Source organism: Mesoplodon bidens, assembly GCF_964165515.1.
Source record: "Mesoplodon bidens genome assembly, chromosome: 7".
Taxonomy (NCBI): Eukaryota; Metazoa; Chordata; class Mammalia; order Artiodactyla; family Ziphiidae; genus Mesoplodon; species Mesoplodon bidens.
The window spans coordinates 1029816-1047395 of record NC_138164.1 but is presented as its reverse complement, the minus strand read 5'-3'; the positions used below and the strand labels follow the sequence as shown (position 1 = coordinate 1047395).

Genomic DNA, 17580 nt, shown 5'->3' with positions numbered 1-17580 from the left:
CCTCCCGTTAGCAAAGCCTGTCTGCCCTCACTCTGCAGATGGGGGAGCTGCTGGGCAGGCCCAGGGGCCCAGATGCCTGAGGACTCAATGCATGGAGCAGAACGACAGAACAGAGAAGCTGACCCTTAGTACTCGTGTGAGCTTGGCCGGTCACCCGTGCACGTGTCCATCCATTCATCCGCTCACTCGTTCACTCCACAAGTGCTCTGTGAGCACTTGTTCCATGTCTGTCACTGTGCTGGGCACCGAGGCCATGTGGGAGGAAAAAACGGGTGCGTTCCCTACCTTGAGGGACCGCAGTCCACGGGGGAAAGCGAGGCATAACACAGAGAATCACTGTAAACTATATGGGCCCACAGAGTTAGGTGGGAGGAACCTGGCCTCCTGGACTTGGCGGTAACGACGGAAACGAGCATCGAGAATGCTCTCCTGGGAAAGAGGAATGTAAGCTGAGCCCTGAAGGATGGAAAGGATATTTATCCAGAAACATCATGAAGGGAGGATCAGAGTTTTCCAAGCTCAGGTGGCCCCACAGGGCAAGCCCCTGAGGAAGGAGAGGGCACGGCGTGTCTGAGGGACTGACTCCCGAGCGATATGGAGCGTGGGCCAGGCTGTGGCCCGGGGACCGGGTTGAGAGCTCTGGACTCTATTCCAGAGGCAACCTGAAGTCTGCATAGGGTTTTAAGCAAAGGAAAGACAAGCTCAGCTCTGCCTAGCTCATGAACTCTTTGAGAAGCAAGTGAGACCAGAGATAAATCTCCCAGGTAGACCACAAAGCATGATACTGTCATGATGCTTGGTATAACCACTAAGCAAACTCCCAAGAGTGGTGAAACAGCGTTTGTAAATTCCCCGTGAATAAATGTTCACGAATGACCACTCAGGCTGTTTCAGAGAGTCTGGACCTTGAGATGTGGAATATGCTGGTTCTGTGGAGTTGGGTGTCAAGCATGCCATCCTCCTGTCACTTACCATTTCCCGGGAACATGCGAGCAGCCACTCCAATCAGTGGCCTGTGTCCCAGTGCATTGATCCACCTGGGCCTTTCGGGGGTGTCTCTGCACAGCACCTCTGCTCATTAAAGGAAAGTGCCTGCATCATAATGATAATGCCTTGCACTTACCCAGCGCATTGCCCAGGGGTGTCTCAAAGCCTTTGGCAAACATTTAATTTAGTTAGTCTAGTGACTGCAGGGGAGTCCCCAGCCTCTCAGCACCATGGGGTCTAGGCAGACAGACAGAGGTGCTGAGAAAGGAGTGCAAGGCCGGCCTCGCCCAGGCTCCGGGGCCCAAAGGTGGCAGGAGGATGAACGGGGTCCCTGCGTCGCTGGGGCAGCGCTCCACGCGCACGGCCACGGCTGACTGTGGTACAGGCAGCATGTAGGTCTACTGCCACAGCGCCCACAGGGAGAGCACCCAGGCTTGCGGCTACAGCAGGGAGCCCTGCAAGGGCAGAGACGCAAGTCCAGAGGAAGAGGCTACTTTCCTGAAGGGGCTGTGGATGTGACTGTGAGGGCAGCTAAGCTCTGACTTGGAGACATCCGTGTCTGTCTGTGTGTGTGTGTGTGTGTGTGTGTGGACATGACTGGAGGACAGTGAGGGGGAGATGTGTATTCTCACACCTACAGGAAGGGAATAGCAAGCACATTTGTCTTCAAGTTCATCTCTGGTTACAGGGTTTATTCCTGCCCATTCTCAGAATTACCTTCAGTCCCGCCCCGGGCCCTACAAGCACCTCCATCTCAGGGTGTAGACTTGAGTGGTGTAGAAATCTAGCAAATGGAACCATGTCCTTGCCCCCGTGTTAGTGCCTCCCCACCTAAGGGAAAGACAGAGGCAGCCAAGGCCTCCTGGGTTGAGAAGCAAAGTCTTAGTTTTCCATCAACAGCATGAAACAGCTCAAGGGGCAGACGTCGCAGGGCCCGGAGCCCGGCACCTTTAGCGGGGTCAGAAGGATTGGCAGAGGAGAGAGGTGCCGTCCCAAGGTGATGCCAGCCTGTCTCCTTCCTCTGAGCGCCCGCCCGGCCCCTGTGTCTGGAAGGTGCCACCACCCAGCATCTGGAGGTGCGAACACCCACCCCTGCAGACAGCCGGGCTTGTTGGCAGCCACTGGCCATCTGTGGGTTGATGCTTGAGATCACCAACAGGAACAGCCAGGCTGGGCCATCCGTGTCTCCTCTCTCCCAGCCCAGGCAGCAGCCTAGGGGCCCCCATCCAGTGAGCCTGGGACAGGACAGCCACAGCCCAGAGGCCGCAGGTGACAGCGCCCCTGGAGCACCGACTGTCTGAAGCTGACGCACAAGCCCATGTGCAAAGCACCCGAAAATACTGCAGAGCAACATCGGGACCAAAGGGGCCGTGTGCGTCTGCTGCCCTAGTTTTCCATGCAGAGAAGCCAAGGCCCAGGAAGCTCAAAGTCCATGGGCCTGTGGCGTCAGGGTCCAAGGGCAGGAACACCCTGAATAATTCCCTGTTTTATGGACCTCTGTTCTTGAGGCAGGAGAGTACTTACTCACTGTACTATGTGTAATCAGAACCTGTATAAAGTCTTGTTGGATAAATGAAGGGGGAGATTGGACCGTTAGTTCCCAGCACTGTGACAAGGACACATATAAGTGGGTATGGTCAGCCTTGCCTTCAGCCTGCTCCACCAGAAGGAATGCCAGCTCCCATCCTGTGCAACAGCCCCCTGTTTCTGTCCTATGACTAGGAGACCAGGTTGGGTTTTTTACATTCACCTTGTTGTCATCTAACCTATGCTTTTGGCTACTCCACGCAGGTGGAGATAAGCAGCGTATGCCGCTGGAATCCATTCTACAGATTGGTAGACTGAGGCCCAGAGGACACTCTGAGCCAACCAAACCAACCTGAGGAGAAGGGGACAAACAGGAGGTGATGACTGCAACATGGGAACATAAGCCCTCCAGATCGGAGAGCCAATCCTCCCATCAGCGAGCTGGGCCCCCAGCTGGCGTGACTCTACGCTCTGCTTCAGAAACTGAGCCTTGGCCATAAAGACAGCAGCCCCCGTGCCCACCTCCATGCTGCCCTGCCATGTCTCAGGCTAGAGGGGAAAAGGCAGGCACAGATGGGTTTGGACTCGAATGCTGCAGGCCGTGGACAGGTTCTCAAGTACACACGAAGTGGGCCGAGAGGGACCGGGGGTGTTCGTTAGCAACACATGGCTGAGGTGGGGTGGGGGGTCTGCATTTTAACCTGCACCCCCAGCACTCTTCACCTCCTGCTTCTGCCGGCTTGCTTCCCATCCCACTCCTCCCTCACAAAGTCCCCAGACCCACGGTCAGAAAGGCTCCCTGCACAGGCCCATCTCTCCTCCTGCCCGGGACCACAAAAGCGCCCCCACTCTCGGCGCTCAGGGTCTCAGGAACATCTCAAGCCTGGAGTGACAATTAAATTGTCAACAGAGACGTCTCCCCGTCTCGGGTGTGGGCTCATTATGGTTTCCACTTGTTACTGTCTTTGCTGTCCCAGAGATTCTGCCTAAAAGAGCAATTTATGGCCATCGGTCTCCCCCTGGAAGGCACCAGGCGACAACAACATTAGCCTTAAAATTATTCTGGGATGGAAACGTGTTTCACTGAGAAATAGGCTGCAGAGTGAAATGGCATGGAGGCCCAACCGGGTCAAGGTTACCTTATTGCACTAGCCTCTGTCTTTAGAAGCAGGAAAAGTAAATGGCTAACGAGCTGGTATTAACCCTGATGGGAGGAAAAGCATCATTAGAAACAAAGGGGAAAAGTCTATAAACACATAATAAAGGAAGTAAAAGAGGGGAGGAAGAAGTCACAAGTAAGCCATTCGCTTGTCAGAACTTTAGGACACAGCCTGGTCTCGTTTCCCCGCAGGGACCCTCCCGAGGTGATGCTTTCCTTTCCTGCGGGTACCTCCAAAGCCAACTTTCCTCCTCCGGCTGAGATGCTCGGGCCAGCTTCCAGCACAATTAGCAGGAAAGAGCAGCCAGCCCTCCAGCAGAAATGCCTTCCCTTCTGCTGAGCTCATCCTGGTGAGGCCGAGGGGCTGGGGGCTGGGGGAGGCCAAGTCCTGGAGCAGAGCCCGCTTCAGGTGCGGGTGCTTCCCCACCAGGGGAGAGGAGGCTGGGAGCTCTACAGGGAAGCGTCACCGGGCTCCAGCTCTCTTCAGGGTGCACCGCAATGCAGCTCCAGCTCCTGGGGCTCGCTCCCTCCCGCCTTTGGAAGTGCAATGTTCTGATTCCACGACAGGAGCCCAAACCCACCACCAGCATCCCTAGGGGTCGAGCGCTGCTGTTGTGCCAGCTGTGCCTCAGCTCAGAGGGAGGACGGGGGCTGGGGGCCCAGAGCTGTCACCCAGGCCAGGGCTCACACCCATGGGAAAGTTTGGACCCTCACTCAGACCCACAGCGCCCACCTGGCTCCCTCTACCAGGCTGGAGCAGGTACTGAGTGCCCTGTAGGCCTTCCCCTCTGAGCTGGTCCTGCTGAAACCCCCTCCCAGGCTTGAATCTGGAAGAAGGAGAGCAGCACTCCCCCACCCACTCTAACTTCTCAGCCTACAACAGACAGCCTGGAACGTGGTTATGCAGCACCCATCTCTGCTAGAAAAAGTGCAATTTTAAAACAGCATTACAAAACGTTAAACGATGGATTTACCCCCCACCCTGTTTTTTTTAGTCCATCCTCTTCTTCCTTCTTCCCAATAAACTTTTCATTTTTCTGATTTCACTTTGGTAGCTTAGAAATACTTTGGGCTTTATGTTCTTAAAAAGAAAAACCAAGTAATTCTGAATATAAAAATGTAAAATTGCGTGTTTTACCCATACAGGATATGTAAGGCTTAAGAATCTTATTATTTATGTCTGTGTATACATGCACAGGATTTTAGGTTTAAGCTCATGTTTAACCAAATGCATGTGTCTCAATTTGGGAAAAAAAAGGAAAATTCTCGCTGGGCTGGGGTTTAAGGTAGAAACCCCACAGACCCCTGGACGCTGCCTAAACCCTTGGAAGCGTAACCCCGTCCCTTCAGCATTGTTTGAAGGATGCCTGCAGGGATTCAGCTGTCTGCTTGCGAATGACACGCATGCAATTATCAAATCTGTTACAACGTGTTGGGTTTTGCAACACTTCCACTAAGCCTATTCTGGCAGGATTGCAGCATCTTACCTGTGTCACTGCAAACAAGTAACTGCTGCGATAGGTGGACCACGTTTAAATGGCTCGGTAAGGTAGGGAAGGTGCTGAGGAGGACCAGGTAAACCCAGATTCCCACCCTTCCCCCGACACGAACATTCCAAATTCTGTTGGGGACATTCACGTTTCAGATGCAGGGAGAAGGAAGGGGAAACGGGATTCTGAATTTCAAAGGCACAATCTGCCCATTTGGTGGAAGGATAAAGAAAGGATGGAGGTGGCAGGACTGTGTTAAGATGAGAAATGCAGGAGCAAAGGAGGAGGAAGGGGAGAGGAAGGGGCTGGAGAGAGAGTGAGGAGAGAGGGTGGTGTGGTGGGGGGGGAGGGAGGAGGGAGAGAGAGAAAGGAGGAGAGACAGAAAAACAGAGATGCCGGCAGACGCAGAGAGGAACCAGGATGTCCCCTCTATCCTGCCGGTCCCAACAGAAGCGGCGAGAAGGATTTATCCCTGGGAGGTGAAGCCCCTCTTCTCCTACCCCTGGGACCACAACTGGTTAAAGCCAGCCGGCACCTTGCACAGCAACTGCAGTGCCTCACAGCAGGTGCACATCTCGAACCCAGCCCACCAGACCCACTGCCTGGAAGGACAGCGAACCCCCAAACCCAAGCTGCAAGCACCCGAGTGTGCAGGAGCGACGAGCTAAGCAGTGTGTGCGCGGCGAGCCCACCTCTCCCCACACACGCAGCTCACACTCCCTCTTCCTCCCGGGCTCCCCTTCCCCTTCCCCTGCTGCTCGAAACCGCCCGGGGGGAGCCGAGAGCCCCCGTCGGGTACCTGGGATGAAGAGCAGGGCGGTCGTCACGGAGAAGACAATCCAGCAGGCGGGGTGGTGCATCTTGAGGCTGCGGTGTCCCCGCGGCTGGGCCGGCTGCCGCTGCTGCCGCTGCCGCCTTCCTCTGTGCTGAATTCTGAGCAGGTTTAAATCCAATGTTTGCAAAGGGAGGGAGAGAGCAGGAGAGAGAGGGAGCAGGCAGGCAGCGTCTCGGGTTTTTCCTTGCACAGACACACAACTGGTGAGCACCATCAGCGCCAATCTGCGCGGGGCGCGGAGCAGACCTCCTCCGAGGCTCGCATTGGTTCCACTCTCCTGAGCGACACGCGGGCACTTTCCAGCTGGGAGGCTGGGCTCTGGGGGGCTTCGGTCTGCCCCATGCTCGCCCTCGCCCGGAGCACGCGTGTGCACTGCTCTCCGGGGGCGATGCCGGCGCGCAGGGCTTCCTTCCGTGGGCACCGGAGAGCCTTCGTGGGCAGTGGGAGGGGCTGGGACTGGCAGTGGGGACCTCACAGAGCAGGGCTCAGGGCAGGACAAGAAAGGCAGTGTGACCAAACCTTGTGCCAATGCCTCACCATCTTTGCTCCTCCTGGTCTCCAGGCTGGGAGGGCAGGAGCCGTGGCCCATGGAGGGGTCACTCGGACGTTTAAATCGGACGCAATTCAGTTTGCCCAGCAGGAAGATGGGTGCGTTAGGGTTTTTTCCACCAAGGATGCAAAGAGAATTGGCCGGGTTCCCCACAATTTGAGCATCCTCAAGCTCTCCGTAGACTAGACGCCCTAGACGCCGGAACAACCGCTGTGACTGCAGCACAGGCGGGGTGCGTTCAGACTAGACGGCAAGGAGGCAGGAACCAGCTGAAGTCATGCGACATCTCCAAGGTGACAAGGTCATGGAAGGAACCTGTGGCTTTCTGTCTTCCGTCCTGGCTTCTCCTGTTCACAGCCCAGTCGGCCCTTCCCCTGGAAGAGCAGCTCCCATGGATGGTGTTCTGGGTGTGTCGTGCGGCAGATTTCCTCCAGCTCCACACCTGCTCTAAGGGAGGCCTGCAGCACCCACCCCCAGGACCCCCGGCCCGCCATGGGCTGCGCCCTCTGCTTGCTGAGGAGGTGCCCCTCTGATGGATCCGCTTGGTGTTGAGGATCTGTGAAAAGAACAGCAGGGGGGATTATAGAAGGGGCTGGGCACACAGGGCGCAACTATTTCTGCCCCAGGGTGTCCTCCCAAGACCCCACGGTGGCTCGGACTGCCCCCCAGCTCAGTGTGTGCACGGCTCACCACAGGGGCAGGTGAGTGACCGACCCTATGGGAGACAGTATTCCCTCCTCTTCCCCACGATCGCTAATGTTTTCCCAAGTGCCTGCGTGGGCACGTATTCACAGTTACCATCTTAGCTCATCCTCACAGTAGCCCCACCACGTAGCAACACTACTGCTGGACTTTAGTAGGCTGAAACTCAAGTTCAGAGAGGTTCAGCAACTGGCTCAAAGCCACACAGCTAAGAGGGGCGGCATTCAAACCCAGAGCTGTCCTAAACCCAAAACCTCACAGTTGCCATTAAGCAGCTATGCCTACCACCAATTGCCAGTGAGTTATTTTGGTCTGAGTGCCTCCTTTTCTACAAAATTAAGACTATTTCCTTTTAAAGAAGTAAAACAATCCATTACTTCCCTCCTTATTAACAAGTCTGAAAGGTTTTCTATACTATGGTGATAGTATCATCACCTGGCACTTACAAAGTACTTAAAGTCCTTTTTTAAAGGGCTATATATTTAAAGGGAATATAAAGAACATCCTTTGCTCTTGTCTGAAAAGGGTATACAAGATATTTGCAGAGACCATTGAAAAATTAACATATTTTTGACTCTACATAAAAGATACTAGGACATGTACCCACTAAGTATTAAAGTCAGATTCTACAGAGCCAGTAGTTGCAAACATGTCATTCACAAGCAAATTCACGTGTGAATTCTTGAACAAAGCCAGAATCCTATTCATCAGAATTGTCACTGGTGGCTAAATCTGCAGGACAGAACTAGCTTGAGGTGGGCGCAGGATCAGGTGGGCCACTGAAATGAGATGGATGCCCCAGGGAGGGGAAACAGAACAGACAGGCCAAAACCCTTTGGGGAAAAATGGGGAGAGGACTTGGGGGAGTAGGTGGAAGGCAGAGTGAAAAAGGCCTTGAATTCTAAACCAACAATATTTAGAAATTCCCTATTGCTGCTGGAAAAAAATAATTTCATTTTAAGCAGGGAGTGCTACAAACAAACGGGAAATAATTTATTGATTTTAATCTGGGTAGAGTGCACAGCATGGGTTGAGGCAGGAGTACTTGTTGGTGGCTCATCCCAGATTTGATGGACCTGGGACAAGGTCGTAGCAGTGGAAGAGGAAAAGCAGGGGCCGGGGGAAAAGGGCAGAATTAGTATGGCTTGGTGACTGATAACTTCATACAAATAACAGACATCATTTCTGCACCCTCTGGGGACCACAGTTTTCTCAAATATCATCATATTTTATCCCTAGCCTTGTCTCCCAAGAAGGTATAATTACACCTTTTTTGTGAGACAAGGAAACTGAGATTCAGAGCAGTTAGGTGATTTATCCAAGGTCACAGAGCTAGTTAGTAACACAGCCAAAATTCAAACCCAGGTTTTTCTATTTTTCAAAGTGAATGCCTCCCTAAAAATAAATGATTAATGTCAAGCACTGTCACTTTTATCCACGAGCCACGTCCTCTGTCTTTGGCCTACAGATCCCGTATTTATCTTCTCAACCAACCAGTGTAGTAGGTACTACTAGCCACGTGGTACTCAAAGACTTTAGATGACTCCCGGGTGCTGCAGAGGGTGCATGCACAGAGACCCGGTTTGAGCCCAGGCCTGCCGTCCCCACCAGGGCTGTACCTCGGTGGAAGCATCCGTGGCTCCTGCACCCAAGCATGCACTCAGCATGCTTCCCTGAGCCCCAAGGGTGTGCTGTGTCCCGATAGACTCCGAGGGCACAGCCTCTGGCCCTTCTCGGGAAGGACACACATGCAACCCCTCAGTGAGCTGATGGGGGACAGGAATCAACCTTTTTCAGCCTCTTGGACCCAACACAATGCTGGGCGCTCCGTGTGTATTTTCTCTGATTCCCACCCATCCTTCACTGCTCTCCTCCCTCCACAGGTGCAGACGCATACCAGGGCAGAGAAAACCAAGTGCCTTCTCCAAGGCTATGAAGTGGCAGAGAACCCAGGTCTTTCTTACTCCAAAGTTTATGTTCTTTCTCTATTTCCCATCAGTTATATTTGTGTTTTAAAAACATCCCATTTGGGGACTTCCCTGGTGGCGCCGTGGTTGGGAATCCACCTGACAATGCAGGGGACATGGGTTTGAGCCCTGGTCCGGGAAGATCCCACGTGCTGCAGAGCAACTAAGCCCGTGTGCCACAACTGCTGAGCCTGCATGCCACAACTACTGAAGCCTGTGCACCTAGAGCCCGTGCTCCACAACAGAAGCCACCACGAGAAGCCCGCACACTGCGATACAGAGTAGCCCCCACTTGACGCAGCTAAAGCCCGCATGCAGCAATGAGTAGCCAATGCAGCCAAAAATAAATATGTAAGTAAAACTGATTCTTTAAAAAAAAAAATCCCATTTCTTCAACCAAACTATTCCCTAACACACACACACACACACACGCACACCCTGCACTTTTAAGTAAATTCACGTTTAACAAACATCAACGAATAACAAGAAATATTTTAGTTTTTTAAGTTTGTATGCCTAATAAAATCTTTCTTAAGGAAAACATAAATATGTATTTTTTACTGATCAATTCTTCTAGGTCTATTAAATGATTAAAATATGTCTCTTTTATTTAAAGAAAAAGTAGAAGGAGAAATGTATAAATACATTTTTAATCAATAGACGGCACCAACTCTGAAAAGAGATATTACGGTCTACTAGGTCTGTTTAAACACCTTAAAAAATACAAATATAAATAAAAATGCTTCAATGCATATTTACTAGGGGGACTGTTCTCTTCTCTGAGGTAAATAATATGCAATTTTATACCTTCTATGAATCTTTTTTTTCTCCCTCTAAAGCAAACAAAATCATCAAAACTGTATTTAAATAGCAATAAGGTAGGGGAACAACCCAACCGAAACCAGGCAATTGTGTGGCAAGGCTGGCTGTCACACTTTGACTCCTGAATACCTACGTGTCTTTTCCTCTGGACCAGGGAGAGTTGCCAGGCCACCCTCTTCAGACAGAGTGACAGCTTCTTAGAGCTGGATGGGCAACAGGGAAAGCTGGGTCAGGGTCGTCCTCTCCCCAGAGATAGTCCTGGGTCCCCAGCCTGCCTCTTTCCCTGCTGGCATTATGACCTTGGGTAAGGAATTCAAAGACTCCCTCTGATCTACATTTTAAAAATATTTATACAAAAGACCACGTGGATGAAGAGACTGCGTTTTGGTACTTCATATATTCATTCATTGATCCGTAGAATAAGCATTCATCGTGTACCTACTATGAGCTGGGTAAATACCTACTGTGTGTGACGTTCAGAAGTAATATAGAGCAAGCTAGAAGCCTGAAACTCACCCACCCACCCTGACATTCACCCACCTGAAACTCATCATGTCACTGATTACATTTGTGATAAGTGATGTAGAAAAAATATAGGTGGATAGGAAAGCACAAAACAAAGACAGTAGCACAGCTGAAGGGGGGCAGGTGGAGGTGGCAGGGAGACTGCCTGAGAGGTGATCTCTAGGCTGGTCTGGGGCGGGACTGGCCAGCAGCAGGGACCCCAGACTGCTCTGGACAGAAAGCACGGCCTAAGCAGAAGCCCTGGGGCAGGGAAGCGACCTGCGGGACACCGAAGGCTCTTCAAGCAATTTCCATTTACCAAGTTTACGCTGAAATCAGAGGGTAAACAGCCTGAAGATGACGGATCAGTGCACTTGGAGCCCAAGGAAGGGACAGGAAGGATGGAGTTCTAGATATTGTAACACTGGGTTTTCTTCCCGTAAAAAAATAAAAAAGGACGGAAGATAAAATACTACAGATTAAAATCTGACTCTGCCATGTTAGCTCTAAATATTCCAGATTGAACTGGAGCCTCCTGGGCTCTGATCCCTGAGAGCAAGTTGAAGACTCTGGAAGGCACGTGAACTCCTTCAAACCACAAGGTGCCATTTAGCTCAAAGGAGCAAGAATTTATGAAGTGACGGGTTCATGGCCAGAAGAGTAACCCTGCTTCTGAGGCCCAGGGACCCACCCACAGCGGGGGTCTCACCCCTTGTCTCAGGTCTCCGTCTACTCCTGTGCGTCCCCAAACTTCTAATATGTCCACAGAATAGCTCGGTCAAGCCCATGAGAGTTTTAACAATAAATACCGCTTTTGAAACACCCATGATGTGTCAGTTCCCTGCTTGGTGGCTGATAGGTATGAATGGCTCCCACGAATAGAGCTCCTCACGGGTCTCAGACACCTCAGCAAGGACGTCCCTGGGCCCCAGGGAATTGGCAGAAGTGAGACTCGCACCCAGAGCTGACCCCAAAGCCTGAAGCCCTTCTGTCCTCTGATGTACTCACATGAAGCCTTTATAAAGAGTTATGGGCTTCCCTGGTGGTGCAGTGGTTAAGAATCCGCCTGCCAATGCAGGGGACATGGGCTCGAGCCCTGGTCCGGGAAGATCCCACATGCCGCGGAGCAACTAGCCCGTGTGCCACAACTACTGAGCCTGCGCTCTAGAGCCCGCGAGACACAACTACTGAAGCCTGCGTGCCACAACAACTGAAGCCCGCGCGCCTAGAGCCCGTGCTCTGCGACAAAAGAGGCCACCACAATGAGAAGCCCGCGCACTGCAACAAAGAGCAGCCACAGCTCGCTGCAACTAGAGAAAGCCCGTGTGCAGCAAAAAAGACCCAACGCAGCCCAAAATAAAATTAATTAATTATTTAAATTTTTAAAAAATCGTATGCTTAAAAAAAAAAAGATTTACTACACGGCTGCCAGCATCGCACATTATTTTTTTCATTTAAAAAACTTTAATCAAAATAACACATGATGATGAACAAGGATTTATTGTATAGAATAGGGAACTATATTCAATATCTTGTGATAAATTATAATGGAAAAGAATTTTTTAAAGAATATATATACATATATATACGTATGTATAACCAAAGCACAGTGCTATATACACTTGAAACTAACACAACATTGTAAACCAACTGCACTTCAATACAAAAAATAATAATAATATTACATGACATACGTGTTTTTTCATGTTACTAGGACTAAAAGCTCATGATTGAAAACTGCATTCCAAATGCCATTCCTCAGAAGCAACCACTTTCATCTCTTTTAGCTGTTTTGTCTGGTATTTGCTTCCTTATTTCTTTTTAAAGACGTGCTTATTCTGATATTTCTTGATTTAACAATTTTAACAGTTATCCAGCGAGTTCCTACTACAGAAGGTGAAGATTCAGCCCTGATCACCACCCCCACCCTGCTCCTCCCTCTGCCAACCCAGTATAAATGTCATGATTTTCAACTATATCAATTTTTAGCATTGATATTGTTATGATTATTTGTCTTTCTAGTACAACTTTTTGCTTTCCCCAGAAATATTTGCCTTTTTGTTTCATTTGTTTAGTTTGCTATGGACCTATTGTTAAATCCCCCCAAACTGCCTGTAGAATTATAAAATTCATCTAGTAATTTATAGGCACCACGTTTTAAAGGCATTCCTTCTGGACCTTCTGTTCCCTGGTCCTCTGCTGTCATCTGGGACTTCCCTTTCCTAAGAGCTTACAGAACCCCGTGTCTCTCTCCTGTTGTCTGGATCTAGGTTTTCTTCTGCCTGGTGTTCCTCCTTGTTTTAAGATAACAAATCTCTTAACAGTCGGCTGGGAAAGCATACATAGGTGGTCATTTGGGCAGGGATCTTATTTATTTGAAAATGGCTTTATTCTAATCTCACTCAACTTATATATAGTTAATTCAGCTGCAAATAGAATTCTAGGTTTAAAATCAATATCGTCTCCAAATGCTGAAAAGCCGTTTCTCTGTTTTCTTCTAAGCTTAAGCGTAATTGCTGAAAAGTCTGATGAATGTCAATTTGTATTTTTTTGTATGTGAAATGGCTCTATTTTCTCTCAGTAAACACTGAGGGTGTTCTCTTTACCCATGGCTGCCCGAAATTTCACAAAGATGTTTCCTAATGTGGGTCTCTTTTCTTTCATTGTGTCAGGCACTCAATATACTCTTTCAATATAGAAAATTCATGTTCTCCAATACTGGGATTTTAAAAATTTTTTTGTATTGTGTCTTTGAAATTTTTCTCTCCTCTATATTATTCATTCTTTGTGGAATTCTTATTAAATGGATGTTAATCTTCTGGATTAGTTACCTAATTTTCTTATATTTTCTCTTTTCATTTATCAAGATGTCCTTGGTTTTAACTTCCAGTTCTCCTACTGCTTTTTTTAGAAATTGTATTACAAATTATTAGTTTCCCTCTGTCTTCTTGTGGTCTGATTTTTTATAGCGCCTGATCTTGTTCCCTGGGTACCATATCTTCTCGCATCTCTCTGAGGATGTCAATCATAGCTTCCGAAGTTCCCCTGTGTGGCAGCTCAGGCTCCATTTCCTCAGCCTCCTTTTATTCTGCTCATTTGTTTTCATCTTTGTCTTTCCTGCAGGAAAGCCTCCTCAACTGTGTGGTGATCTTTGGCCTTCCTTTCATATTTAAGAGCAAAACAATAAAAGCCTGACTGGAGTCTCTGTGTTTATCAATGGAGTTTATCTACCTGTGGACCCTTTAAAGATGACGAGGCCAGGAACGGGCCTTGGGACCATTTCCCCAAGTGTTAGTCATGTGGCTCTTTTTCTCTCGAGCTGGAGGCGTTCCCCATTCTCCTGCCGGGGGTAAAGTCCTGGCTTCCCGCGTCCTGAGAAAAGCCGGGGGGGATTCTCCACTCAGGGTGGGGACCCTCCGCCTCTCTGCTTGCAGTGGGACCCTCAGCTCTCTTCTGGGGCTGAGCCCGGAGCTTTCTTCTTCAGTTCCTTCACAAAATAGACCACCCACTCATGCAGAAGTGGGGAAGCAGAGAATTCTGGAGTGGGAGCATCCGACACAGACTTTGACCCACGCTTTGTCTTTGGCGCCTCCCCATTTCTGCCGCCCACGGAAACCACGGCTGTCCTTCCTGGGCCTCCTGGTTCAGTGGCACAGCGCCTGGTTCTAGATGCCGCTTCCCTCCGCAGATGCTCACACCTCAGCCTTCTTTACTCCACTCAGTCACCTGCCACTCGTTTTATTCTTTTTCCAAGAAAAGTTCACACCCACTTGTATTTCCTCTTCCAATTTTTTTTTTTCTGTCTTTGGGGTTTATACCTTGTTTACGCTTGGCTACCATCTCTGTGGGATTTGGAAGACACCAGAGGCCAAGAGGGAGGCTGGCCCTCTGTGATGGACTGCGCTTAGTGCCTGGATTCAGGGAAGGTCACACACAACTCTCCAACACCTGGCGTATCGGGCTGTTTACAGCATCAGTGTGTCCCAAGAGACCGAAAGTCAAGGGAGACACCAGGACTAGAAGGCACATCTCCTAACAGGCAGCCGCTCCCGTCAGCCAATCCAACAATGAACGTCCCGTGCAATGGTGACTCCTGTTCTTGTTGCTGTTTCCAATCAGATAAGCATCACCCTAGTTCATATACAGCCCAGAAACCGGCTAGATTTGCTCAAGACCATATCTTACCCAATCTCACATCATCATAAAGCCTTCTACTTAGATATGACTGATCAAATGTTAGCCAATTAGTAAAGAAAATGGCATCCGATTTTCACCTACGTAGCAATTTTTTTTTTTTTTTCCCAGAACAGCTTTTGAGCAAGAGTGGAAATAGTCTAGCCAGTAAGGGAGAAAAGTTATCACCCCTTTCGGAAGTGGAGTACAGGAAGATGTGAGGACGCCCACGGCCAAATGTCCGTCGTCTTCTCGCCAGATATGCCCCCCCTTTCTCCCCGCCCCCTTTCTCTCCCCCTCCCATTTCCTGTCCTCCTTCCCTCCCTGTGTGGAGGGGCTGCTGCCTGTGCTCCTCTCTGCATAAAAAGGCTACTCTTCTCTCTTTGACATCTTTTTGGGCTGTGAATACTCGTCTATTGATTTGCATTTGGAGGAAGAAAAAGAGAAGGGGGAGGGAAGAAAAGAGAAACACAGAGTCACACATTGCCTGACTTCATGGCTACCAGGGGGCCATGTTCAGGCGACGGCGGAGAATTCTAACTGTGCCTCTTTCCACCCCCCAGCTCCACCCGCCTCTGCATCACACCAGCTGCTGCTCTGGCCCCGCCCAGCCCAGAGCCCATGTGCTGGTGCTGGAGGGTCCGGCACAGAGACTGCATCTCAGTCATCACCCCTCCTCCACTGATGGGCTCAGGCAGGGCTGACACTGACCCTTTGTGTGAGGCTCAAGGCCCAAGGAACTGTTCCTGCAGGACAGGGACTCAGAAGAGGCCAGAGGCCTGGTTAGCAAAGGCTGGCCCGGAGACCACGTGACAACGCTTCTGCTCTTAACCACTTTAAAATAAAGCCCAAGTAATGAAAGAGCACACAGCTAGGAACCATACGTCTAGGTGACATGCTAGGTTCTGACATTTCTGGCCATGAGACACTTAATCCCACGTTCATCTCTTCTGGGGGACAACAGGCAGGCACAGGGAAGGCCTGTTCTCTAAGGGACCACACCCAGCACCCGGCACCTGTCCACGGCTGCACAGAGACATGGGCTGGTTCTGCTGGGGGCTGGGAGCTCGTCCTCCATGGGGCATTATTTCAACTCAAAATGTGTCTTTCTACGTGGAAAATTAAGTCGGCGTCTCACTGTGGGCCACGTTAGCTTATTTTCAAGTGACGTTTACTGAGCATTTAATTGGCACTGTTGCACACAACAGGAAGCTGGGTCCAAACAGAAGACTGAGTCCCTGCGGAAGGGGCCGTGGCCCTGCCATCCTGCTCTGCATTCCCAGGGAAGGGAGAGAGCAGATGAGAAACATGTGGGAAAACCCTCAGAAAACGATAACCAGTCGTACAAATGCCCGGGGCTATTGTTGCTGCAGCTGATATTGAATTCTTTAGGCCCGGCCAAATCTGCGTGCTTTACTAAGAATGCACTTACTATTAGCCAGAGATGTTGGGGCCATTTAAATGAATCAGCAGGCACAGTGTTTTAAATAATCCCGGCTTTGGTTCAGTCCACACGCACGCCTTTTAAAATGGAAACACCGGACCGAGCAGTAATGACAGGGAAAAACAAACTCAAGCTCTGTCTGTTTGGCCTGGAAATTGTGGATCGCCTGAGACTGAAATGAATCTGATTTCCCTCCTCAGCAGAAGGTTGACTCACTTTACAGCAGAACTGCAGCACTTAGGAGATGTCCTCCTGCAAAATTAGATTCTTCAAGCTTCGCTAGGTACCTGTGTTTGACACACTCGATTCTGCTTTCAGCGTTTCCTTGAAGGATGTAAGAGCCTCTGAGGCCCTGGAGGTTCACTTGAACCAAGGCCTCACACGTTAGGATGCTCATCTGTAGATACCCCTGCTCCCAGGGCCGTCAGGATGCTCACCTGTAGATGCCCCTGCTCAGAGGGCCGTGCTGTGTCCCCACGAGGGCAGATCATGAACTAAGCGTTCTTGCTTTTTTTTCTGCTGAGGGACATGCCGAGTATTCCCCGGAATGAACGATTCTCTCACAAATCTTTGCCGTGCCTGGGACGTGGAGCTGCTAAGTGAGAGGCCAGGGCCGAGGAGAAGGCCGCGTGGACTTTGTTGGGGCACCTGGTGCAGCGTCTCCCTGGCTAGAGCCTCCTTCGTCATCTTCCACGTAAACTAGGCGGGCGCCTCTGCACTTCCACCAACAAAGGTTTTGAATTCGCCAGGGAAATCAGGCCTGTGGCCTCGGCAACCCTGAAGCACGGAGAATGATTAAGCCCACAGATTTCAGCGACCTCCTTCCAGGATGTGTCTCTTGTTGCCTGACGTTAATATGTCCAGAGCCTCCTTAAATGCACGTGTTCTTATCTGAAATGTGTGGCTGGAGAAAATCACTTCATTAGTATGTGGGAAAACACCAAATCAGGGGTCAGGGAATCTGCTGTTGCCGCTAAATGCACAAAGTGGCCTCTGCACAGTGTTCCCAAGTCCCCCAGCAGCTACGCAGGACTCCCCAGGGCCACCAGACGCTCACTCACGGACTGCTTCCTCGTGTCCCTTTAGGAACCACCCGCTGTCACAGCTCCACCCTAGACGGTTCCAAGGTCCTCGAAAGGCTGCTTTCCACCCCGCATGTCAGTGTTTTCAGGTAGAACTCAGCTAGTGCAGCCTTTGCCGGGAACCACCAGCTCCAGGGTCCTTGCTGAGGGGCACAGAGTGGGACACAATGGGCAGCATGGGGTCCAGACATGCGGGAGGGCCCGTTGGCCCTGGTCTCCCGGCCGTGACTCCCTGGCCACGATCTCACGGCATCAGGGGCTCGTGATGCTCGCGCTCTGACTCCAACAGCAAAGTGAGCAGCTCCCGTTGGCGTTTATGGACCAACTCCCTCATGCTG

The 17580-nt window shown here is 50.6% G+C and overlaps 1 protein-coding gene across 1 annotated transcript in view; it reads right to left on the bottom strand.

The window, feature by feature from the left end:
- The window catches only part of OPCML (opioid binding protein/cell adhesion molecule like), a gene marked incomplete at both ends in the record, with an annotated part of 1087629 nt that extends 1081417 nt beyond the window's left edge, over positions 1 to 6212 (bottom strand). The window contains one exon of the mRNA XM_081240616.1: positions 5963 to 6212. Coding sequence (XP_081096742.1) covers positions 5963 to 6212 — 250 coding nt within the window. The remainder of the gene's footprint in view (positions 1 to 5962) is intronic.
- Between the last annotated feature and the right edge of the window lie 11368 nt (positions 6213 to 17580).